The 26,909-nt window shown below is 41.7% G+C and overlaps 1 protein-coding gene across 1 annotated transcript in view; it reads left to right on the top strand.

The window, feature by feature from the left end:
• Positions 1–26,909, top strand: part of LOC143268225 (uncharacterized) — a 73,839-nt gene that overhangs the window by 32,652 nt on the left and 14,278 nt on the right. Inside the window, exons 10-17 of the mRNA XM_076549371.1 lie at positions 1,073–1,143; positions 1,876–1,900; positions 7,600–7,670; positions 8,405–8,429; positions 11,788–11,895; positions 17,632–17,702; positions 18,437–18,461; positions 26,787–26,821. Of these exons, the coding sequence (XP_076405486.1) occupies positions 1,073–1,143; positions 1,876–1,900; positions 7,600–7,670; positions 8,405–8,429; positions 11,788–11,895; positions 17,632–17,702; positions 18,437–18,461; positions 26,787–26,821 (431 nt within the window). The remainder of the gene's footprint in view (positions 1–1,072; positions 1,144–1,875; positions 1,901–7,599; positions 7,671–8,404; positions 8,430–11,787; positions 11,896–17,631; positions 17,703–18,436; positions 18,462–26,786; positions 26,822–26,909) is intronic.

A 26,909-nucleotide genomic window follows, 5' to 3' on the forward strand; every position in this document is an offset into this window, starting at 1 on the left:
GGATTCAAAGTTGCCTATTTCATCTTTCAAAATGGTCTTTGCTTCTCCTAGTAGTTCATGGGTTTTTTTCTTGAGAGTGGCTAAAGAAAGCACTCTCATATATCACTAGGCATTTATCTGCCAACATTCCATCGTTACACGTCTTCTAAGTCCTGGAGTCTTTTGTATTTCTAGTTCTGCTCTTAGCTTGTGATTCTCTTCCTAGTCCGTGCAAATTTCTTTATGTTTTTTGATCTTGGAGTAAAATGCTGACATCCTATACAGCTGCTTCCTTCACAGTGATTCCCTTCTTTCCAAGTTGAGAGTTTCATGTGAGACATTTAGTACATAAAAGATTGTATTCCTGCCGTCCTCATCTGTCAACTCTTACCTGAAATTGGAATGATAAAAATTGTAAACACAGCCAGGCGGTGGTGGCGCACGCCTTTAATCCCAGCACTCGGGAGGCAGAGGTGGGTGGATCTCTGTGAGTTGGAGGCCAGCCTGGGCTACCAAGTGAGCTCCAGGAAAGGCGCAAAGCTGCACAGAGAAACCCTGTCTCGAAAAACCAAAAAAAAAAAAAATTGTAAACACACACACAAATTAAACACAAGTTTGGCCATAAGGAAGGAAAAAATTCTTCTTTCCAAGGATATCAATGCCTTCACCAAGCCCGATGACCTGGATTTGAAACTCAGGACACACCTGGCAAAAGGGGAGGAACAGATTCCACAAGCTATCCACTGATCTCCACACGTAAAACGAGACCTCACAAGTGGCCCTCCAAACAGAATACATGTGAAAATGTTAATTTAACAATACACAATCAAAGACAGATTATTTTATGTTGCTTTGGGTGTCCACTGTCTAGAAATGCAACAAATCTCTTACTCATATCTCTCCTGGTCTTTCTCTGCTTTAATTTCCTTCAAGGGAAGACGGTTCAGCAGCTGCCCAACCATCCTGTTCAGTAGGTCTAGTCACATGTCCTAAGTCCATGCACTTTTACCCACATCAAGCAAAGATGCTACATAGGTAGGAAGCAGGACCAAGAGCTGACAGTCTGCAAGCTCATGACTTTCTGTCCCCCTAGTAATACCGGAAAATGATGAAAACACACTTAGACGAGATGGCCGCACAATGACAGAAGAAAATTCATCGGAGGTAAGAGAGCCTTTTTCTCTCTAAAATAGAAAGGTTACTTTAGTGATCTTACGTTTCAGAGGATATCCCACTGAACAACAAAACTGAGCAGGCATCATGGGTATTAGAGAGTTAGCTTAGGAAGGGGAGAAGAAGAATTGTACCAGCCTGTTCCAAACTGAATAGAGCATCAAAGCATCCAGTGTTAATTATCAGTCTTGTGAGCAGGCCTTTTCTTCTGGAGAAAAAAGGTTCTCTTTAGATAAAACTTAAAGTTTTGGTTTAGAAGTTGTCAGGCACTTCAGATCCCCTCAATTTCCATGCAGTATGTTCCACAACAGTCATATGGAGCAAGCTTCTTATGTCTAGTGTGGGGTTGTAGGTGGTTAGACTTTTAATACATGAGCATTAGTGTAAATAATTGAAGCTACATTGTGGCAGGGTTAATTTCATAGCAGGATCATAAAGATGCTCCAGCATGTTGCAGTGTGGCTTAGGGAACACGCAGCAGAGACCAAACAGATAGTGCCTCTTGATCTGGTGTGGGAACCAGCAAAAGTGGGAAGAGGTACAAGTGAGGAACCCCAGTTCTTTTGTGACACCATCATATATACTAAAGCAGAGTCTTTTATTTGAAGACTCTTTCCCACTTTGATTGGCATTATATCATGTTCATATGTGTTTCAAGGACCCATGTAAACAGAACTCATCATGACCTAAGCCACAGACTGTTTTCTTTTCTTTACATTTCAGGTAAATTGCAGAAACCGAAGACGAGGTATGTATTATGGAATCTCTTTCTTAAGACACCTTTTAGAAATGAATTGTATAAATACTGGGTATCCTAATGTCTAACCAGGCACTGTGATCTATGCCACCTATTGGGAAGCATTTGGACTGTACATTTTAAAAAGTGGGCCTCTAAGTTAAAAACAAAATTCTAGAGGCATTTTTCCATATGCCCTGGAATCAGCTACAATGCCTGTAGTTAGTCTGGAATGGGTGCACCACCCTCTAATTCTTTCTCCCACATGTGGGTGATGCAGATGGAGTAGAGCTGATGTTCCTCAAGGCACCTTGTTCCAATGTCTCATGACTGAGGGTGAAATTCAACTCAGTGAATTTGGATCAGTGTACCTGGTTTGAATCAATGAGCAAGGGTCCACTAGTGGTCATGTTATGCATTGTCTTTGAGTTAGGAATGTGGTAAAGATTTCATTAAGGACAAGGAAAATAGAAGGTTCTTGTTCTATTCCAATTACAGGGACATGATGGAAAGTGAGCAGAGTGTGCTATTAAATGTGCTTTGCTTATCCTCCTCTCCTTTGTACACATTTCCCCAGAACATTTATTCTTTAAGTCCGTGATACTACCAAACTTTCAAGGTTTGGGATTCAGTTACTAGTTCTGCATTTTACTTCTGCCTGTCTGAATAATTTGTTCAGTTGTTGTTAAAAATTCCAGTGAAGATAACCTAAAAGGGAAATGGTAGATTTTTCAATATAGTCTCAGCTTATAGGCTGTAACACAGGGTAATTATATATACAGGCAGGAGTCTGTGGCAGAGTCCCGTTATAACATGTCAGCGACCAGAAGATTTAATGCTCATGCTCAGCTTACCTTTTTATATATCCTTGATCCCTTCCTAAGCCATGATGTCATGCAGAGTTCAGTAGTCTTTCCACCTCACCTAAACTAAACTGCTCTAATCTCACACTTGCTGCCAAGTACTGGGTATCATCCAATTGACTGTTGAGATTCACCATGACAGTGCCCATGAAGTGTTGTGTTCACTTTGTGTACTTACCTGTGATAGAGCCAATGTGGCTGGTGAGGAACAGTATTCTCTCTTTTACTCTAAGGAACAAGATAGTCTTGTAGGTGATAGTCTTGCAGAGTAAGCCCAATGATAAAGGAAGAACAGAGCCCTTCCATTTCTTCCTTCAGGACTTGTAGCAGTTCATGCATAGTCCTCGGTTCACTTTTAACTCCTGCTTCATGTGGCACCAACAGTGTAGAGTGCTGGGTAAAATGGATGTTTACTCTGACAGAACTACCACGTCTGCAATATACTGGCAAAGAAAGGCCTAGTGTTAATGTGTAGCTCATTCCCAGCCCGTGTGCCTCATTTTAGACTCCATGCAGGATAACTGAGGTGTAAAGGAGGTCAGAGACTTTTCCTTCATCCTTGAGCCTCTGACCTTATGAGTGAGCAGGGATCTGATCTCTGACCCCTGCCTTGGCTCTTTTTCATGCATTCTTGATTCTGATTCCAAGATACAGATGGTGTCTTAGGAAGTTCCCATAAGCTAATACCCATGTTCCAAGGGTTGAAGGACATGAGCAATTGGGGATCCACCTTCTTGACACACATCTTGCTACAGGCTGTGTCTGTCCTCTATGTTTTGTATATTTATGACTTTGTACTCGAGTATCTGACATGGTGGTCTTTGGGCAGAAATGAGTTCATATCTGACAAGTGTGTTTCCTCCAGGCTCTCCCGTCTTTGGTAGGTTGATGGACTTTGATCTTTACAAGTCTGTCTGATCTTCTGCATTGTCTCATTGAACTACTTTGGCCTTGGCTCCTTTCCATAGACAATCTCAGTAGCCTTAATACAATGTGTCTCCTCTCCTTAAACTCAGCAGCTATTGCTTCTGAACAAGGTGTCCCTCCTAGATCTAGGAGCAGTCTCTACCCCCATTATCTTCCTCCTCCCTTCTCTGGTACCTACCTCTGGGATACTTAGTGTTATAGACACTGCATCTGGTAATACATCAAGGTGTGGGATATTCTTTCTACCTGGGAACATTGAAACATTGCTCAAAAGAATGCCCATCTGAGTCTCTTATGATACTGGTGGGTAGAAGTGAAAGCCTGCTGTTGAACACCTAATGCACTTGAATATGAGAAAAGAGAGGGAAGAGTTGAGTCTAAAATCAGCTAGGAAAGATTTCCTAATCAGATTAATGTAAAAGAATAACTAAATTATAAAAAAAACTGAAGGAAATTTTTCTAAAATTTATGGAAAGTGACAAAGCCAAACCACTGACTTTTGATGGTCAATTTGGAACTCTCGAACACCTAATGCACTGACACCAATTAGTGCAATGTCTGCTAACTTCCTTGACACTGTCTCTACTTTATACCCGTCTGTAGCTGTGCTGCAGGCAGTCTCATGTACAGACACCCTCATTTTGCATGGAAAGGCAGACGCCTCTGAGAAGTATCCACCTTTAGTGCTTTTTTTAAAGACAACACATATGGCCTTCACCTAGGCCTTGCCAAAAATGTACGACTTCTATGCATGGATCTGGCTACCACTTGTGTCTGAGACTAAGTGGTGGGATGAGTTAAGGGTCCTGGGTGAGATTTCAAAAGATGGTCCTAGTATTGGCCTCCATAATCTGTTTGGTGTGACATAGTCACACAGGGTGAAGAGTGAGTATCATGGGTCACAGTTAGGAAAAGGACTTACACATGTGCTGCCTTTCTGGGTCTGGGCCTGCTGGTGGGTGGAATGGAAGGAGAGAAGTGATTCAGACTCATAAGAGAGTTGATAAATCTGCCTGGGTCTGGGCATAGAGGGCCTTCATGGGTTAGTAGCACTATATGATAGAACAGGTTTAGAATAGGTTTAGAATACTCCAGAGAGCCTGGGTATGGGGCACTTGCCTGTGTCCATACCTGTTTTGGCATTAGGTTGAGGGTCCTTCATAAAGCTAGGCAGGAAGGACTATGGAGGATGACCCCTGCCAATACCACCAGTGAGGGTTCTGACACTAGGGGATCAGAATGGAGGGCAGGTGGTAACTGAGTGTGTGGACTAATGCAGGATAGTGCATACCCTCCTCTCACATCCATGCACACGAACACTTACCTGCAACCAAGCAAATGCATCTAATCCACACCTATGATCAAAACTACACTCACACATGCACATTCATGCATACCCATGAACAAGAAATCTGAATGGCATGTGCACAATTACAATAAAATCATAACAATTTGTGGTTAAAGTTGTAGTAAAGTTAATTATTGGCAAATATCATGCCACCATTGAGATACTTAATCACTTGCATGATTTGCTTGAGTTTCCATGTCATTGCTCATTGCAGAGATTGTTTTCTTGGGTCTCTATTGCATTGGAACTGATTTATGTAACATTTCACTTGCTCAATTCGAGTGTTTACTTCACTCATAAGACCATCAATCATTAGAAAGCAATTACCTACACAATGTTTATTAAATCTAAAATTCTCGCTGTTGTTGGTTTAGCTGATTTTATGAATATCACATGAACCTACTAAAATTGATATACTTATGATATAAATGGATACATGAATATTGTCTCCTCTGAATATATGAAAAAAGAAGCAATATACGTTAAATACACAGATTTCCATTAATGAAATGAAATGATTAAAACTCCCCTCCAAGTCCTTTGAAGAATGGAAATTATCATTTAAAAAAATGCTTGAGTGTGCTAGACAAACATCTTTTTAGGAATCTCTTTATTCATTTCACATACAAACCACAAATTTGTCCCTCATTCCTCCCTCTCCCGTCTTTCCCCCCAGCCTAACCCTCATCCCCTCCATCAAAAATGTATGGCCTCCCATGGAGAGTCAGCAAGCCCAGAACATTCAGCTGAGGCAGGTCCACACCTCTCCCCTTTCATCAAGGCTGTGCAAGGTGTCCCTACCATGGGCAATGGGCTCCAAAAGCCAGTTCATGCTCCAGGGATAGATCCTATTCCCACTGTCAGGTTGCCATGAAACACACCAAGCTACACAACGGTCTTGCCCAAGCAAAGGCCCAGTCCATTCCCATGCATGATCCACAGCTGTGGGTCCAAAGTTCATGAGTGCCCACCAGTTTAGTTTAGTTGTATCTGTCTTCCCATCATGGTCTTGATGCCCCTTGCTCATAGAATTACTCTTCCCTCTCTTCCACTGAACATGCTTGGCCATGGCTCTCTGCATCTGTTTCCATCAGTTACTAGATGAAGGCTCTTTATGACAGTTAGGGTAGTCACCAATCTGATCACCAGGGTAGGCTAGCTCAGGGAACCTTTCCACCACTGCTAGTATTCTAAGTTGGGTCATGCCTGTGGATTCCAGGGAACTTCCCTGACCAGGTTTCTCCCTATCCCCATGATGTCTTCCTCTATCAAGTTATCTCTTTCATTGCTCTCCCAAGCTACCCATCCCATCCCCTGCTCAACCGTCCCATTTCCCTATGCCCCGATCCCATATCCCTACTTTCCATTGTCCCACCCTAACCCCCAGGTTTCTCAGGAGTTCTCATCTATTTCCCCTTCTGAGGGCGTTCCTCGCGTCCCTTTTAGGGTCCTCCTTGTTATCTAGCATCTCTGGTATTTACTCACTCATTACCAGAAGTAAAGCAAAGTTAACCAAACTACAACCCACAGCTCCATAGAAGATAGACAAATAGTTTAAATGTATGCTGATATGATTCCTTTTCATCAGCCTCACTGGTTATGTTGAAGGATAATTTTGCATCCAACTGAACTTTCAGATGTGCTAACACCTGCTGAATGGATGTCACTCTGGATTCAAAGTTGCCTATTTCATCTTTCAAAATGGTCTTTGCTTCTCCTAGTAGTTCATGGGTTTTTTTCTTGAGAGTGGCTAATGAAAGCACTCTCATATATCACTAGGCATTTATCTGCCAACATTCTATCGTTACACATCTTCTAAGTCCTGGAGTTTCTTTTGTATTTCTAGTTCTGCTCTTAGCTTGTGATTCTCTTCCTAGTCCATGCAAATTTCTTTATGTTTTTTGATCTTGGAGTAAAATGCTGACATCCTATACAGCTGCTTCCTTCATAGTGATTCTCTTCTTTCCAAGTTGAGAGTTTCATGTGAGACTTTTACTACATAAAAGATTGTATTCCTGCCGTCTTCATCTGTCAACTCTTACCTGAAATTGGAATGATAAAAATTGTAAACACAAACACTAAAGTTTAAACACAAGTTTGGTCACAGGGAAGGATAAAATTCTTCTTTCCAAGGATATCGATGCCTTCTCTAAGCCCAATGACCTGGATTAGAAACTCAGAACACACCTGGCAAAAGGGGAGGAACAGATCCCACAAGCTATCCACTGACCTCCACACCCAAAATGAGACCTCACAAGTGGCCCTAAACAGAATACATGTGAAAATGTTAATTTAACAATACACAATCAAAGACAGATTATTTTATGTTGCTTTGGGTGTCCACTGTCTAGAAATGCAACAAATCTCTTACTCATATCTCTCCTGGTCTTTCTCTGCTTTAATTTCCTTCAAGGGAAGACGGTTCAGCAGCTGCCCAACCATCCTGTTCAGTAGGTCTAGTCACATGTCCTAAGTCCATGCACTTTTACCCACATCAAGCAAAGATGCTACATAGGTAGGAAGCAGGACCAAGAGCTGACAGTCTGCAAGCTCATGACTTTCTGTCCCCCTAGTAATACCGGAAAATGATGAAAACACACTTAGACAAGATGGCCGCACAATGACAGAAGAAAATTCATCGGAGGTAAGAGAGCCTTTTTCTCTCTAAAATAGAAAGGTTACTTTAGTGATCTTATGTTTCAGAGGATATCCCACTGAACAACAAAACTGAGCAGGCATCATGGGTATTAGAGAGTTAGCTTAGGAAGGGGAGAAGAAGAATTGTACCAGCCTGTTCCAAACTGAATAGAGCATCAAAGCATCCAGTGTTAATTATCAGTCTTGTGAGCAGCTTTTTCTTCTGGAGAAAAAAGGTTCTCTTTAGATAAAACTTAAAGTTTTGGTTTAGAAGTTGTCAGGCACTTCAGATCCCCTCAATTTCCATGCAGTATGTTCCACAACAGTCATATGGAGCAAGCTTCTTATGTCTAGTGTGGGGTTGCAGGTGGTTAGACTTTTAACACATGAGCATTAGTATAAATAATTGAGGCTACATTGTGGCAGGGTTAATTTCATAGCAGTATCATAAAGATGCTCCAGCATGTTGCAGTGTGGCTTAGGGAACATGCAGCAGAGACCAAACAGATAGTGCCTCTTGATCTGGTGTGGGAACCAGCAAAAGTGGGAAGAGGTACAAGTGAGGAACCCCAGTTCTTTTGTGACACCATCATATGATATACTAAAGCAGAGTCTTTTATTTGAAGACTCTTTCCCACTTTGATTTGCATTATACCATGTTGATATGTGTTTCAATGTCCCATGCAAACAGAACTCATCATGACCTAGGCCACAGACTGTTTTCTTTTCTTTACATTTCAGGTGCATTGCAGAAATCGAAGACGAAGTATGTATTATGGAATCTTTTTCCTAAGACACGTTTTAGAAATGAACTGTGTAAATACTTGGTATCCTTATATCTAACCAGCCACTGTGATCTATGACACTGGGAAGCATTTGGACTGTATTTTTTAAAAAGTGGGTCTCTAAGTTAAAAAAATAGTGGAGGCATTTGTCCATGTGCACTGGATTCAGCTATGATGCCTGTAGTTAGTCTGGAATGGTGTACACCAGGCCACATCTAAATCTGTTTTTTCCCAAGATAGGTATCCCAATTGCTCAGTCCAATCTACAGGGACAAGCTGTTGAATTACCCTATTAGGATACACACTTGACCTTTATAAAGTATATATGTTCAAAGCCCATCATATGCAGTACATTTATTTGTTTGTGTGCTACTCTGTGAAAGAATAAACCATGGCACAGAGATAAGTGATGAGGCTGTCCATGGAGATGAAGAGACCTTCTATAGCCCCAGCACTTGGTAATCCCTAACTTGGAACATCCCAGTATCTGCCTTCAATAGGTCAAAACTGCAGAGATCAGGACCCTGTAGTGACTACCACAGAGAGCCCAGGGCATTACTTCTCATCTACATACAGACATTCCGAAGAATGAAAGGTTAGAAAGCACACAGGCTTCTAGTCAGATCACTGATTCTGAGAATGGGAAACAGATACTGCATGGCGAGATGGGGCAGGTGTGTTTCATTTAGAATTTTATAGTACATGGATTAATCCAGTAAGAACTAATGAAAAATGGAAGAAACACTTCTCAGAAAAAGAGCACAACAATTGTTTATACAATGCTCAGCCCTGAACACATATACATATAAAGCATAAAAGTAATATTATGTATACTGATCAGGTTCTATTTATTTGATTTGGAACACACACACACACACACACACACACACACACACACACACACACACACTCCAGTTAGTGAGAAAAGGAGCCATGTTTTGAAAGAGAGCAAGGAAAGGTTTATGGGTCTAGAGGAGGGTTTTCATTGAGAAACAGGTGTGGGAAATGATGTCCTTATTATAATATCAAAAAAAAGATTTTTTAAAGAAATAGTTTGATATGATGGTTTTTCTATATCTTATATTTCTTTTGTCATGTTTGGTTGTTATCTTTCAGAAATTTTTTTCTAGTGGGAGACAGACAGAATGGATCCAAATGAGATGGGAGATTGGGAGGAACTGGCAGGAACAAGGGGAGGAGAAACTATAATTTGGAATATTGTATGAAAAAAATCCATTTCCAACAAAAGGGAAAAAATGAAAAATTTAAAAATTCTCTCATGCAAATTTAAGATCAAGATTTTAATAGAAAAAATGAAAGTACTATATATCAAAAAGAAATAAATGATTTAGCAAAAAAAAACCAATAGCATGAGCACAAAAGAGACACTCATCTTAACAACAGTGTCCACTAGGAACTCCAGTTACCTCTTGGCTCTGGATCTGAGCTGACACATTTTCCTAATAGGAGGATGTTTTTAAAGATTTATTTATTTTTATTTTGTGTATATGAGTATTCACCTGTATGAATGTATGTGCACCATTTGTATCTATGATACATATGCAGACTCAAATTAGCTGTATGGTTTCTAGCAACTGGAGTTATAGACTATTTTGAGCTGTTTTTTCTGTGTTAGAAACCAACCAGACCTGTGTCCTCTGCAGGAACAGCAGGGGATGTTAACCTCTGGTCTCCTTAGCTCCTGGCAACAGGTTTTTAAATGTGAGCTAGACTCTGGGCTCCAAGGGGACTTCTGCTCACTGGTAGTCAGTGTCCATACTGCCTGTGAGTGGGAACACTAGGGGGACCACAGGCAGCAGGTAGGAGTAAGAAGAGCATCGTTATTTGCAAAATGGTTTCTGTATATTTGCTCAGGCATGTGCTATGAAGGCCTTTGGCAAAGAAGAGCTAGTTCTTGAGAGAGAATGTGGTTATTGCATACCTACCATTTCTAAGGCCTCGGGTGTGAGCTCCCAGTATGCAAAAGATGTGCTGTGGTTGTATAGCTTTATAAACCTCCTTCAGAGGTGCTGATGGGAGAATTTTAAGTTCAAAGACATCCATTTCTACAAAGTGACATTGAGATCACTGTGGGCCAGAGACCTTTTCTCTAAAAAAAAGTGAAAAGAAAACAACAGAGGGGAGTAGGACTTCGTCCATTGCCCCTATGTCTGTGTGGGAGAAGATTCTGGAGAAACAGAGCTTTCATGAAGAATGGATGAGCAGCATCTTGCAAACTCACACGTAGCCTGTGTAGACTACCATTCTGTTAGCTGAACTCAGTTCAGATTGTCCACACAATTTCAGGGGACATCTGTCACCTACAATGGCACCAGGCTGCTTTTCCAGCCTCTTCCTGATGAGGGTTTATGCAGGGTGATGTGATTAAAAGAGTTTCCTTTCCTCCCAACTTCCACGTGACAACTTGGTCTAGATTGACTTGGAGCCTGGAAGCATTGGTACCCTCCCAATTTTGTTCCGGAGGTTCAGACTCAGTCACTGAGAGGCCAGTGGCAGGTTGAGGATGATAGAGGAAGGTGCTGTTTACTGATCCAGGAATCCCACAGCTCATTTGGGACGAAGCTCACACTTGGAGTCAGGGACTGCCTGGCAGAGCATGTCTCCTGTCAGTTGTTTCTGTCAGGAGAGGTCGTCACTGGCACACAAATGCAGCTGTTACTGCTCCATTGTGTGAAATGTCACAAGTTTTCAAAGCTTCTTACCTTCCTACCTCCCATGGACAATGCCATACATTGTCCATGAGATGTACTATTATATAAGGGGTAGGCAAAGAATGAAGAATAGCAGTTCTCCAGTGTTCTAGAGTAAATGAAACAGTTTGTCTGAATTCAGTTACTCCTGTGTAGCTGAAGTCTTCTGGTATCTCACAGAATCACAGGGCACTTCTGAATGCCTGTGCTTTTTCCTATAGTATATATTACAAAGATCTGTATTAGCTTAGTGAGTCCTGTGGGTAGTCCTTAAGAAATTCTTAGGGTCTTAGTGAGCAGCTGGTGAATGGAGCCATTGCAAAGGTGTCATGGGCTCTAAGAAGGATTAGAGTGATACCAATCTGCTCTGACACCACACTCACAAAGTGTGTTCAGTCATGGGGCACTTCCTTCTGCATTGCCACATAAATTAGCTTTTACTTGTCATGTTCATGTAATGCTTAACTGGTTGTACACTATTCAGTGATCCTCCTGAAGCACAATCTCACTCTGATGACTGTACCCGGAAACAAGCAATCAGATCAAATGTACAAACACACAGTTGTTAGTTTCCTCTGTTTTTCTGCCATGAGGCTGACATGAAACTCTATTCTCGATGCATTCCCAGTTTCTCCTTTATTGAAGAGAATTCAGCAGAGAGAAGCAATACCGCATACAGATGTGATGACACCAGAAATCTGTAAATTTTATTCTATAGAAATTCCTAATGAAAAAGGTATGTTGTGAATTCTGTAATTCTGTCCAGTTGTGTAATGTGGTGATAATCATTTTCTTTATATGTAAATCTAAAGAGAAGCTTAAGACTATTTCCCTATGTAGGATAATTCCAATATATCTAAGTCTTCAATGTAAACACAACTACAGATTTTAAAATGCATCTGATGTCACCTTTGGCTCTCATTCAATAGCATGAACTGGTGGAAACTGAGGCTCATTAGTATGAGTCAGGGTGGCTTCACCTGCTGTAGACAGGAATGGGTGGACCACCCTCTAATCCTTTCTCCCACATGTGGGTAATGCAGATGGAGTAGAGCTGATGTTCCTCAAGGCACATTGTTCCAATGTCACATGACTGAGGGTGAAATTCAACTCAGTGAATTTGGATCAGTGTACCTGGTTTGAATCAATGAGCAAGGGTCCACTAGTGGTCATGTTATGCATTGTCTTTGAGTTAGGAATGTGGTAAAGATTTCATTAAGGACAAGGAAAATAGAAGGTTCTTGTTCTATTCCAATTACAGGGACATGATGGAAAGTGAGCAGAGTGTGCTATTAAATGTGCTTTGCTTATCCTCCTCTCCTTTGTACACATTTCCCCAGAACATTTATTCTTTAAGTCCGTGATACTACCAAACTTTCAGGGTTTGGGATTCAGTTACTAGCTCTGCATTTTACTTCTGCCTGTCTGAATAATTTATTCAGTTGTTGTTAAAAATTCCTGTGAAGATAACCTAAAAGGGAAGTGGTACTTTTTTTGAATATAGTCTCAGCTTATAGACTGTAACACAGGGTAATTATATATACAGGCAAGAGTCTGTGGCAGAGTCCCATTATAACCTGTCAGTGACCAGAAGATTTAATGCTCATGCTCAGCTTACCTTTTTATATATCCTTGATCCCTTCCTAAGCCATGATGTCATGCAGAGTTCAGTAGTCTTTCCACCTCACCTAACCTAAACTGCTCTAATCTCACACTTGCTGCCCAGTACTGGGTATCATCCAATTGACTGTTGAGATTCACCATGACAGTGCCCATGAAGTGTTGTGTTCACTTTGTGTCCTTACCTGTGATAGAGCCAATGTGGCTGGTGAGGAACAGTATTCTCTCTTTTACTCTAAGGAACAAGATAGTCTTGTAGGTGATAGTCTTGCAGAGTAAGCCCAATGATAAAGGAAGAACAGAGCCCTTCCATTTCTTCCTTCAGGACTTGTAGCAGTCCATGCATAGTCCTCTGTTCACTGTTAACTCCTTCTTCATGTGGCACCAACAGTGTAGAGTGCTGGGTAAAATGTCTGACAGAACTACCACATCTGCAATATACTGCAAAGAAGTGCCTAGTGTTAATGTGTAGCTCATTCCCAGCCTATGTGCCTCATCCTGGACTGCCATGCAGGATGACTGAGGTGTAAAGAAGGTCAGAGACTTATTCTTCATCCTTGAGCCTCTGACCTTATGAGTGAGCAGGGATCTGATCTCTGACCCCTGCCTTGGCTCTTTTTCATGCATTCTTGATTCTGATTCCAAGATACTGAGGGTGTCTTAGGAAGTTCCCATAAGCTAATATCCATGTTCCAAGAGCTGAAGGACATGAGCAATTGGGGATCCACCTTCTTGACACACATCTTGCTACAGGCTGTGTCTGTCCTCTATGTTTTGTATATTTATGACTTTGTACTCGAGTATCTGACATGGTGGTCTTTGGGCAGAAATGAGTTCATATCTGAGGATTGTGGTTCCTCCAGGCTCTCCCCTCTTTGGTAGGTTGATGGACTTTGATCTTTACAAGTCTGTCTGATCTTCTGCATTATCTCATTGAACTACTTGGGGCTTGGCTCCTTTTCATAGACAATCTCAGTAGCCTTAATACATTGTGTCTCCTCTCCTTAAACTCAACAGTTATTACTTCTGAGCAAGGTGTCCCTCCTAGATCTAGGAGCAGTCTCTACCCCTTTTATCTTCCTCCTCCCTTCTCTGGTACCTACCTCTGGGATACTGAGTCCTCTAGACACTGTACCTTGTATTGCATCAAGGTGTGGGATATTCTTTCTACCTGGGAACATTGAAACATTGCTCAAAAGAATGCCCATCTGAGTCTCTTATGATACTGGTGGGTAGAGGTGAAAGCCTGCTGTTGAATACATAATGCACTTGAATATGAGAAAAGAGAGGGAAGAGTTGAGTCTAAAATCAGCTAGGAAAGGTCTCCTAATCAGAGTAGTGTAAAAGAATAACTAAATTATATAAAAAAAAAACAGAAGGAAATTGTCCCAAAATTTATGGAAATTGACAAAGCCAAACCACTGACTTTTGATGGTCAATTTGGAACTCTCGAACACCTAATGCTCTGACCCCAATTAGTGCAATGTCTGGTAACTTCCTTGACACTGTCTCTACTTTATACCCGTCTGTAGCTGTGCTGCAGGCAGCCTCATGTACAGACACCCTCATTTTGCATGGAAAGGCAGAAGCCTCTGAGAAGTATCTACCGTTAATGCTTTTTTGAAGACAACACATATGGCCTTCACCTAGGCCTTGCCAAAAATGTATGACTTCTATTCATGGATCTGGCTACCTTGTGTCTGAGACTAAGTGGTGGGATGAGTTAAGGGTCCTGGGTGAGATTTCAAAAGATGGTCCTAGTATTGGCCTCCATAATCTGTTTGGTGTGGCATTGTCACACAGGGTGAAGAATGAGTATCATGGGTCACAGTCAGCAAAAGGGCTGACAGATGTGCTGCCTTTCTGGGTCTGGGCCTGCTGATGGGTGGAATGGAAGGAGAGAAGTGATTCAGACTCATAAGAGAGTTGATAAATCTGCCTGGGTCTGGGCATAGAGGGCCTTCATGGGTGGGCAGCACATTATCATAGAACAGGTTTAGAATAGGTTTCGAATACTCCAGAGAGCCTGGATATGGGGCTCTTGCCTGTGTCCAACCCTGAGTTGGCATTTGTTTGAGGGTCCTTCATAAAGCTAGGCAGGAAGGACTATGGAGGATGATCCCTGCCAATACCACCACTGTGGGTTCTGACATTAGGGGATCAGAATGGAGGGCAGGTGGTAACTGAGTGTGTGGACTAATGTAGGATAGTCCACACACTCCTCTCACATCCATGCACACGAACACTTACATGCAACCAAGCAAATGCATCTAATCCACACCTATGATCAAAACTACACTCACACATGCACATTCATGCATACCCATGAACAAGAAATCTGAATGGCATGTGCACAATTACAATAAAATCATAACCATTTGTGGTGAAAGTTGTAGTAAAGTTTAATTATTGGCAAATATCATGCCACCATTGAGATACATAATCACTTGCATGATTTGCTTGAGTTTCCATGTCATTGCTCATTGCAGAGATTGTTTTCTTGGGGCTCTATTCCATTGGAACTGATTTATGTAACATTTCACTTGCTCAATTTGAGTGTTTATTTCAATCATAAGACAGCAATTTCCTACACAATATTTAGAAAATCTAAAGTTCTCGTTGTTGTTGGTTTAGCTGATTTTATGAATATCACATGAACCTACTAAAATTGATATACTTATGATATAAATGGAACATGAATATTGTCTCCTTCTCAACATATGAAATAAAGAAGCAATATATGTTAAATACACAGATTTCCATTAATGAAATGAAATGTTTAAAACTCCCATCCATGTCCTTTGAAGAATGGAAATTATCATTTAAAACAATGCTTGAGTGTGCTAGACAAACATTTTTTAGGAATCTTTTAATTTATTCATTTCACTTACCAACCACAGATTTGTCCCTCATTCCCTCTCTGCTCCCACTCCAGCCTTTTCCACCAGCCTACCCCTCATCCCTTCCTTGGAAAATGTATGGCCTCCCATGGAGAGTCAGCAAGCCCAGAACATTCAGCTGGGACAGGTCTACATCTCTCCCCTTTCATCAAGGCTGTGCAAGGTGTCCCTACCATGGGCAATGGGCTCCAAAAGCCAGTTCATGCTCCAGGGATAGATCCTATTCCCACTGTCAGGGTGCCATGAAACACACCAAGCTACACAACGGTCTTGCCCAAGTAAATGCCCAGTCCTTTCCCATGCATGATCCACAGCTATGGGTCCAAAGTTCATGAGTGCCCACCAGCTTAGTTTAGTTGTATCTGTAAGTCTTCCCATCATGGTCTTGATGCCCCTTGCTCATAGAATTACTCTTCCCTCTCTTCGACTGAACATGCTTGGCCATGGCTCTCTGCATCTGTTTCCATCAGTTACTTGATGAAGGCTCTATGATGACAGTTAGGGTATTCAGCAATCTGATCACCAGGGTAGGCTAGCTCAGGAAACCTTTCCACCACTGCTAGTATTCTAAGTTGGGTCATGCCTGTGGATTCCAGGGAACTTCCCTGACCAGGTTTCTCCCTATCCCCATGATGTCTTCCTCTATCAAGTTATCTCTTTCATTGCTCTCCCAAGCTGCCCATCCCATCCCCTGCTCAACTGTCCCATTTCCCTATGCCCCGATCCCATATCCCTACTTTCCATTGTCCCACCCTAACCCCCAGGTTTCTCAGGAGTTCTCATCTATTTCCCCTTCTGAGGGCGTTCCTCGCGTCCCTTTTAGCATCCGCCTTGTTACCTAGCATCTCTTGTATTTACTCACTCATTACCAGAAGTAAAGCAAAGTTAACCAAACTACAACCCACAGCTCCATAGAAGATAGACAAATATTTTAAATGTATGCTGATATGATTCCTTTTCATCAACCTCACTGGTTATGTTGAAGGATAATTTTGCATCCAACTGAAATTTCAGATGTGCTAACACCTGCTGAATGGATGTCACTCTGGATTCAAAGTTGCCTATTTCATCTTTCAAAATGGTCTTTGCTTCTCCTAGTAGTTCATGGGTTTTTTTCTTGAGAGTGGCTAATGAAAGCACTCTCATATATCACTAGGCATTTATCTGCCAACATTCTATCGTTACACATCTTCTAAGTCCTGGAGTTTCTTTTGTATTTCTAGTTCTAGTGCTCTTAGCTTGTGATTCTCTTCCTAGTCCGTGCAAATTTCTTTATGTTTTTTGATCTTGGAGTAAAATGCTGACATCCTATACAGCTGCTTCCTTCATAGTGATTCTCTTCTTTCCAAGTTGAGAGTTTCATGTGAGACATTTAGTACATAAAAGATTGTATTCCTGCCGTCCTCATCTGTCAACTCTTTCCTGAAATTGGAATGATAAAAATTGTAAACACACACACTAAAGTTTAAACACAAGTTTGGTCATGGGGAAGGATAAAATTCTTCTTTCCAAGGATATCGATGCCTTCTCTAAGCCCAATGACCTGGATTTGAAACTCAGAACACACATGGCAAAGGAGAGAAACAGATCCCACAAGCTATCCACTGACCTCCACACCCAAAATGAAACCTCACAAGTGGCCCTAAACAGAATACATGTGAAAATGTTAATTTAACAATACACAATCAAAGACAGATTATTTTATGTTGCTTTGGGTGTCCACTGTCTAGAAATGCAACAAATCTCTTACTCATATCTCTCCTGGTCTTTCTCTGCTTTAATTTCCTTCAAGGGAAGACGGTTCAGCAGCTGCCCAACCATCCTGTTCAGTAGGTCTAGTCACATGTCCTAAGTCCATGCACTTTTACCCACATCAAGCAAAGATGCTACATAGGTAGGAAGCAGGACCAAGAGCTGACAGTCTGCAAGCTCATGACTTTCTGTCCCCCTAGTAATACCGGAAAATGATGAAAACACACTTAGACGAGATGGCCGCACAACGACAGAAGAAAATTCGTCGGAGGTAAGAGAGCCTTTTTCTCTCTAAAATAGAAAGGTTACTTTAGTGATCTTACGTTTCAGAGGATATCCCACTGAACAACAAAACTGAGCAGGCATCATGGGTATTAGAGAGTTAGTTTGGAAGGGGAGAAGAAGAATTGTACCAGCCTGTTCCAAACTGAATAGAGCATCAAAGCATCCAGTGTTAATTATCAGTCTTGTGAGCAGGCCTTTTCTTCTGGAGAAAAAAGGTTCTCTTTAGATAAAACTTAAAGTTTTGGTTTAGAAGTTGTCAGGCACTTCAGATCCCCTCAATTTCCATGCAGTATGTTCCACAACAGTCATATGGAGCAAGCTTCCTATGTCTAGTGTGGGGTTGCAGGTGGTTAGCCTTTTAACACATGAGCATTAGTGTAAATAATTGAGGCTACACTGTGGCAGGGTTAATTTCATAGCAGGATCATAAAGATGCTCCAGCATGTTGCAGTGTGGCTTAGGGAACACGCAGCAGAGACCAAACAGATAGTGCCTCTTGATCTGGTGTGTGAACCAGCAAAAGTGGGAAGTGGTACAAGTGAGGAACCCCAGTTCTTTTGTGACACCATCATATGATATACTAAAGCAGAGTCTTTTATTTGAAGACTCTTTCCCACTTTGATTGCCATTATATCATGTTGATATGTATTTCAAGGACCCTTGCAAACAGAAATCATCATGACCTAGGCCACATACTATTTTCTTTCCTTTATATTTCAGGTGCATTGCAGAAACCAAAGACGAGGTATGTATTATGGAATTTTTTCCTAAGACACGTTTTAGGAATGAACTGTGTAAATACTTGGTATCCTTATATCTAACCAGGCACTGTGATCTATGCCACCTATTGGGAAGCATTTGGACCGTATTTTTTTAAAAAGTGGGTCTCTAAGTTAAAATAAATAGTGGAGGTATTTGTCCATGTGCACTGGATTCAGCTATGATGCCTGTAGTTAGTCTGGAATGGTGTACAACAGGCTACATCTAAATCTGTTTTTCCCCAAGATAGGTATCCCAATTGCTCAGTCCAATCTACAGGGACAAGCTGTTGAATTACCATATTAGGATACACGCTTGACCTTTATAAAGTATATATGTTCAAAGCCCATCATATGCAGTACATTTATTTGTTTGTGTGCTACTCTGTGAAAGAATAAACCAAGGCACAGAGATAAGTGATGAGGCTGTCCATGGAGATGAAGAGACCTTCTATAGCCCCAGCACTTGGTAATCCCTAACTTGGAACATCCCAGTATCTGCCTTCAATAGGTCAAAACTGCAGAGATCAGGACCCTGTAGTGACTACCACAGAGAGCCCAGGGCATTACTTCTCATCTACATACAGACATTCCGAAGAATGAAAGGTTAGAAAGCTCACAGGCTTCTAGTCAGATCACTGATTCTGAGAATGGGAAACAGATACTGCATGGGGAGATGGGGCAGGTGTCCAGTTACCACTTGGCTCTGGATCTATGCTGACACATTTTCCTAATAGGAAGACATTTTTTAAAGATATATTTATTTTTATTTTGGGTATGTGAGTATTCACCTGTATGATTGTATGTGCACCATTTGTATCTATGATACATATGCAGACTCAAATTAGCTGTATGGTTTCTAGCAACTGGAGTTATAGACTGTTTTGAGCTGTTTTTTCTGTGTTAGAAACCAACCAGACCTGTGTCCTCTGCAGGAACAGCAAGGGATGTTAACCTCTGGTCTCCTTTGCTCCTGGCAACAGGTTTTTAAATGTGACCTAGACTCTGGGCTCCAAGGGTCTTCTGCTCACTGGTAGTCAGTGTCCATACTGCCTGTGAGTGGGAGCACTAGGGGGACCACAGGCAGCAGGTAGGAGTGAGAAGAGCATCATTATTTGCAAAATGGTTTCTGTGTATTTGCTCAAGCATGTGCTATGAAGGCCTTTGGCAAAGAAGAGCTAGTTCTTGAGAGAGAATGTGGTTATTGCATACCTACCATTTCTAAGGCCTTGAGTTTGAGCTCCCAGTAAGCAAAAGATGTGCTGTGGTTGTATAGCTTTATAAACCGATGGGAGAATTTTATGTTCAAAGTCATCCATTTCTACAAATTGGCATTGAGATCACTGTGGGCCAGAGACCGTTTCTCTGAAAAAGGGAAAAGAAAACAACAGAGGGGAGTAGGACTTCGTCCATTGCCGGTGTGTTTCTGTGTGGGAAAAGATTCTGGAGAAACAGAGCTTTCATGAAGAATGGATGAACAGCACCTTGCAAACTCACATGTAGCCTGTGTAGACTACCATTCTGTTAGCTGAACTCAGTTCAGACTGTCCACACAGTTTCAGGGGACATCTGTCACCTACAATGGCACCAGGCTGCTTTTCCAGCCTCTTCCTGATGAGGGTTTATGCAGGGTGATGTGATTAAAAGAGTTTCCTTTCCTCCCATCCTTCACGTAAAAACTTGGTTTAGATTGACTTGGAGCCTGGAAGCATTGGTACCCTCCCAATTTTGTTCCGGAGGTTCAGACTCAGTCACTGAGAGGCCAGTGGCAGGTTGAGGATGATAGAGGAAGGTGCTGTTTACTGATCCAGGAATCCCACAGCTCACTTCGGATGAAGCTCACACTTGGAGTCAGGGACTGCCTGGCAGAGCATGTCTCCTGTCTGTTGTTTCTGTCAGGAGAGGTCGTCACTGGCACACAAATGCAGCTGTTACTGCTCCATTGTGTGAAATGTCACAAGTTTTCAAAGCTTCTTACCTTCCTACCTCCCATGGACAATGCCATACATTGTCCATGAGATGTACTATTATATAAGGGGCAGTCAAAGAATGAAGAATAGCGGTTCTCCAGTGTTCTAGAGTAAATGAAACAGTTTGTCTGAATTCAGTTACTCCTGTGTAGCTGAAGTCTTCTGGTATCTCACAGACATCACAGGGCACTTCTGAATGCCTGTGCTTTTTCCTACAGTATACATTACAAAGATCTGTTTTAGCCTAGTGAGTCCTGTGGGTAGTCCTTAAGAAATTCTTAGGGTCTTAGTGAACAGCGGTGAATGGAGCCATTGCAAGGGTGTCATGGGCTCTAAGAAGGATTAGAGTGATACCACTCTGCTCTGGCACCACACTCACAAAGTGTGTTCAGTCATGGGGCTCTTCCTTCTGTATTTCCACATAAATTAGATTTTACTTGTCATGTTCATGTAATGCTTAACTGGTTGTACACTATTCAGTGATCCTCCTGAAGCACAATCTCACTCTGATGACTGTACCCGGAAACAAGCAATCAGATCAAATGTACAAACACACAGTTGTTAGTTTCCTCTGTTTTTCTGCCATGAGGCTGACATGAAACTCTATTCTCGATGCATTCCCAGTTTCTCCTTTATTGAGAGAATTCAGCAGAGACAAGCTATACCCCATACAGATGTGATGATACCAGAATTCTGTAAATTTTATTCTATAGAAACAACTGATAAGAAAAAAGGCATGTTGTGAATTCTGTAATTCTGTCCAGTTGTGTAATGTGGTGATAATCATTTTCTTTCATATGTAAATCTAGAGAGAAGTTTAAGACAATTTTTCCTATGTAGGTTAATACTAATATATCTAAGTTTTCAATGGAAACACAGCTAAAGAATTTAAAATGCATCTGATGTCACCTTCGGCTCTCATTCAATAGCATGAACCAGTGGAAACTGAGGCTCATTAGTATGAGTCAGGGTGGCTTCACCTGCTGTAGACAGGAATGGGTGGACCACCCTCTAATCCTTTCTCCCACATGTGGGTAATGCAGATGGAGTAGAGCTGATGTTCCTCAAGGCACATTGTTCCAATGTCACATGACTGAGGGTGAAATTCAACTCAGTGAATTTGGATCAGTGTACCTGGTTTGAATCAATGAGCAAGGGTCCACTAGTGGTCATGTTATGCATTGTCTTTGAGTTAGGAATGTGGTAAAGATTTCATTAAGGACAAGGAAAATAGAAGGTTCTTGTTCTATTCCAATTACAGGGACATGATGGAAAGTGAGCAGAGTGTGCTATTAAATGTGCTTTGCATATCCTCCTCTCCTTTGTACACATTTCCCCAGAAGATTTATTCTTTTTTTTTTTTTTTTTTAAGATTTATTTATTATGTATACAGCATGTGTCCCTGCAGGCCAGAAGAGGGCACCAGATCTCATTACAGATGGTTTCGAGCCACCATGTGGTTGCCGGGAATTGAACTCAGGACCTCTGGAAGAGCAGTCGGTGCTCTTAACCACTGAGCCATCTTTCCAGCTCCAATCTTATCTTTTTTTTTTTTTTTTTTTTTTTTTTTTTTTGCTTTTTCGAGACAGGGTTTCTCTGTGTAGCTTTGCGCCTTTCCTGGAGCTCACTTGGTAGACCAGGCTGGCCTCGAACTCACAGAGATCCGCCTGGCTCTGCCTCCCAAGTGCTGGGATTAAAGGCGTGCGCCACCACCGCCCAGCAGAACATTTATTCTTTAAGTCCGTGATACTACCAAACTTTCAGGGCTTGGGATTCAGTTACTAGCTCTGCATTTTACTTCTGCCTGTCTGAATAATTTATTCAGTTGTTGTTAAAAATTCCTGTGAAGATAACCTAAAAGGGAATTTGTACTTTTTTGAATATAGTCTCAGCTTATAGACTGTAACACGGGGTAATTATATATACAGGCAGGAGTCTGTGGCAGAGTCCCATTATAACCTGTCAGTGACCAGAAGATTTAATGCTCATGCTCAGCTTACCTTTTTATATATCCTTGATCCCTTCCTAAGCCATGATGTCATGCAGAGTTCAGTAGTCTTTCCACCTCACCTAAACTAAACTGCTCTAATCTCACACTTGCTGCCCAGTACTGGGTATCATCCAATTGACTGTTGAGATTCACCATGACAGTGCCCATGAAGTGTTGTGTTCACTTTATGTCCTTACCTGTGATAGATCCACTGTGTCTGGGGAGGAACAGTATTCTCTCTTGTACTCTAAGGAACCTGTAGGTGATAGTCTAGCAGAGTAAGCCCAATGATAAAGGAAGAACAGAGCCCTTCCATTTCTTCCTTCAGGACTTGTAGCAGTCCATGCATAGTCCTCTGTTCACTGTTAACTCCTGCTTCATGTGGCACCAACAGGGTAGAGTGCTGGGTAAAATGGCTGTTTAGTCTGACACAACTACCACATCTGCAATATACTGGCAAGGAAGGGCCTAGTGTTAATGTGTAGCTCATTCCCAGCCTATGCGCCTCATCCTGGACTGCCATGCAGGATGACTGAGGTGTAGAGGAGGTCAGAGACTTTTCCTTCATCCTTGAACCTCTGACCTTATGAGTGAGCAGGGATCTGATCTCTGACCCCTGCCTTGGCTCTTTTTCATGCATTCTTGATTCTGATTCCAAGATACAGATGGTGCCTTAGGAAGTTCCCATAAGCTAATACCCATGTTCCAAGAGCTAAAGGACATGAGCAATTGGGGATCCACCTTCTTGACACACATCTTGCCACAGGCTGTGATTGTCCATAGTGTTCTGTGTATTCGTGGCTTTCTTTTGGGAATTTCAAGTTGCCCCACAGAGATCCAGGACCAGTCTCCACCCCCATAATCCTCCATCTCTCTCTTCTCTAGCCACTTTCTCCTACTTTTGGAATGCCATGTGGACTCTAGACTCTGTACCTAGTAATACATCAATGTGTGACAATTCCCTTATTCCGGGAATTTTTTCATGGTGTTTCATACTATAAAACATTTCTCAGAAGTGTCCCCAGAATGAGTCTCTATGTGTCGTGTCTTTTATATTCTATAATTTTCTCTTCCTCCTTCTCTAAACTTATCAGTCACAAGAAAAGAGTCCGGAACCCAAAACTTCTAGTGTACTACATTTACAGAATGACATTTGAATCTTACTAGGTCATCTGGCTCATCCCTTCACCTGATGGGCATAGGTAGAAGGCTGGTTGTGTGCAACTGAAGTTCTTGAACATGTAAAGACAGAGAAGTTAACCAGAGTCAGCTTGGAGCAGTCACATAAACAGAGTGACACAAGGCACAATAAGAAAAAAAAAAAACTAAGTGATCCATGCAACTACATGAGCCGGGCAGTGGTGGTACACGCCTTTAATCTCAGCACTCGGGAGGCAGAGGCAGGTGGATCTCTGTGAGTTCGAGGCCAGCCTGGTCTACAGAGTGAGTTCCAGGAAAGGCGCAAAGCTACCCAGAGAAACCCTGACTCGAAAAAAAAAAAAAAACAACTAAGTGAAAACACATACATAGACACACCAAGACACACCCAGGGACACACACACATATACACACAGACACTATACACACAGACAGATATAGACACAGACACACACACACAGACACACACACACACACACACAGAAGAACATTGTCTGAAATCTTAGCAAGTATGACAACAGTAAAGTCACTGACATGTTATGGTCATTTGGACCAAACACCTGAAGCTGTGACTCCAATTATTAGAATATCTGCTCCCTACAATGACCTTGTCTTGAATTTACCTGCATCTATATACTGATGGCAGCCTCGTGTTCACAGGCCCCCATTTTGCATGGAAAGGATCACCTCTGAGAAATGCCTAGCCTTTGTGCCTTCTCTAAGAGAAGTCTCATGTCTTTGGTCTTCACCTTGCCAAAAATGCACAACTTATAATCATTATTTAGGAGTTTTGGTAAGTTTAAAGGGCTTGCAGATATATATGTATATGTTTATATATATATATACATATATATATCACAAAGCTGAAGTGTTATAAAGACCAGAAAACCATGTTCATAAACACATGTAGATTAGCCATTGTGCATTGTTCTTTCATAAAATATGCACCACATATGATGAATTATTGCAATTTATCTCATTATTCATACTTACCAAGATTGCATCATTTTTACCTTTGAGAGATAATGTAATGGGACATGAACATTCACTTTTAAATAGTTGTTTAAAGTTAAGTACATGGTGTACAGATGCTCAGAAGGTGATTAGACTGTGCACACATTGGTACCCTGTTTTGTTTTTAATTTTTTAAATTTTTATTTTATAATTTAATTTAATTTTACATATACCCATGGATTCCCTTGTTCTCCCCCCCTCCTGCCCTCCCCCTGCCTTCCTCCCAGCCCCCCCCCATTCCCATCTCCTCCATGGCAAACACTCCCCTGAGAATTGAGTTCAACTTGGTAGATTCAGTCCAGGCAGGTCCAGTCACCTCCTCCCAGGATGAGCCAAGTGTCCCTGTATAAGCCCCAGGTTCCAAACTGCCAGCATATGCACTGAGGGCAGGTCCCGGTCCCACTGCCTGGATGCCTCCCAAACAGATCAAGCTAATCAACTGTCTCACTTATCCAGAGGGCCTGATCCAGTTGGGGTCTCCTCAGGTATTGGTTCATAGTTCTTGTGTTTCCCTTCATTTGGCTATTTGTCCCTGTGCTTTTTCCAACCTTGGTCTCAACAATTCTCGCTCATACAAACCCTCCTCTTTCTTGCCAATTGGACTCCTGGAGCTCCACCCGGGGCCTGGCCGAGGATCTCTGCATCTGGTTCCCTCAGTCATTGGATGAGGTTTCTAGCATGATAGTTAGGGTGTTTGGCCATTCTATCACCAGAGTAGGTCAGTTCCGGCTGTCTCTCGACCATTGGCAGTAGTCTATTGTGGGGTATCTTTGTGGATTTCTGTGGGCCTCTCTAGCACTTTGCTTCTTCCTATTCTCATGTGGTCTTCATTTATCATGGTCTTTTATTCCTTGTTCTCTCTCTCTGTTCTTGATCTATCTGGGATCTCCTGTTCCCCTAAGCTCTCTTTCCCTCCACCCTTGCCCTTCATTACCCCCACTCACGTCCAGGTTGTTCATGTAGATCTCGTCCATTTCTCTGTCATTGAGTGATCCCTATGTTTTTCTTGGGGTCCTGTTTTCTAGGTAGCCTCCCTGGAATTGTGAGTAGCAGTCTAGTCATCTTTGTTTTACATCTAGTATCCTCCTATAAGTGAGTACATATCATGTTTTCTTTCTGAGTCTGGGTTACCTCACTCAGCATGATTTAATCTCCAGTGCACATATAAAAAAGTTCAGACAATTCTATGCACACCCGTAACCCCAGCATATTCAGGGCCAGAGAAGGATGATTCTGGGTCCTGATGACTATTAGTCTCAGTTTAGCTTCAATGAAAAACCTTGATTGAAGGAAGGAAGACAAAAGTGAAAGACCAGGATTGTTATAATTTACATTTTTAATTCTTTGAGAATTTAATGTGACTACTGTGTTTACATCATTCTATCCCACCTTCTCCTCAATCCATCTCATCCCATGTCCCCCCTTCAAATATATGAGTTCTTCTCTGATAACTACTATACTTACATAAACAGAGGAGTTCATTTAATGTTGCTCTTATATATACCTATGTGTGCTCTTGTATGTTTAGTGCAGTTAGTTCAGGATTAGATAACTTATGAGGAGACTTACCTCTGGAGAAAATTCATCTCTCTGCAACCTCTCTGTAGCTCCTGGTCTAGGGTGCCATATCAGTAGGGGCTGTCATGATGCAGGTCCTATTTGGGGAACTGTGTTGAGATTTCATGGGCTATATCATCCCTGCCATGTCTAGAAGACACTATCTAGCAGCATATGTCCTGTCCCTCTGGTTCTTATAGTCTTTCCAATCCTCTACCAAAATGTTCCCTGAGCCTTAGGTGTGGGGGTTATCTTATGCATCTACAATTTGGGATCCCACAATTTGTCTTCTGACCTCTACATGCAAACTGAAGCATACCAGTGGTCACTCCAAAGAGAATACCTGTGAAGATTTGTATTTAATCTTCAATCTGATAGATTATTTTATGTTGCTTTAGGTCCCCCACTGTCTGGAAATACAATTCTGTTACTCATATCTCTCCAGGCCTTTTTCTGTTTTAATTTCCCTTCAAGGGAAGACAGTTCAGCAGCTGCCCAACAATCCTGTTCAGTAGGTCTAGTCACATGTACTAAGTCTATGCACTTTTAGTCACATCAAGTAAGGATGCTGCATAAGTAGGAAGCAAGACCATGAGCTGACAGTCACTTTCTGTCCCCTTTAGTGCTACCTGAAGAGACAGAAATAAAGGTGGAGAAGGTAAGGGGGCCTTTCTTTTCTCTAAGATAGAAAGGTTATTCTAGTGATCTTATGTTTCAGTGCATATCCCATTGAACAATGAAACTGA

This window comes from Peromyscus maniculatus, chromosome 12, assembly GCF_049852395.1.
Source record: "Peromyscus maniculatus bairdii isolate BWxNUB_F1_BW_parent chromosome 12, HU_Pman_BW_mat_3.1, whole genome shotgun sequence".
In the NCBI taxonomy this organism is placed as follows: Eukaryota; Metazoa; Chordata; class Mammalia; order Rodentia; family Cricetidae; genus Peromyscus; species Peromyscus maniculatus.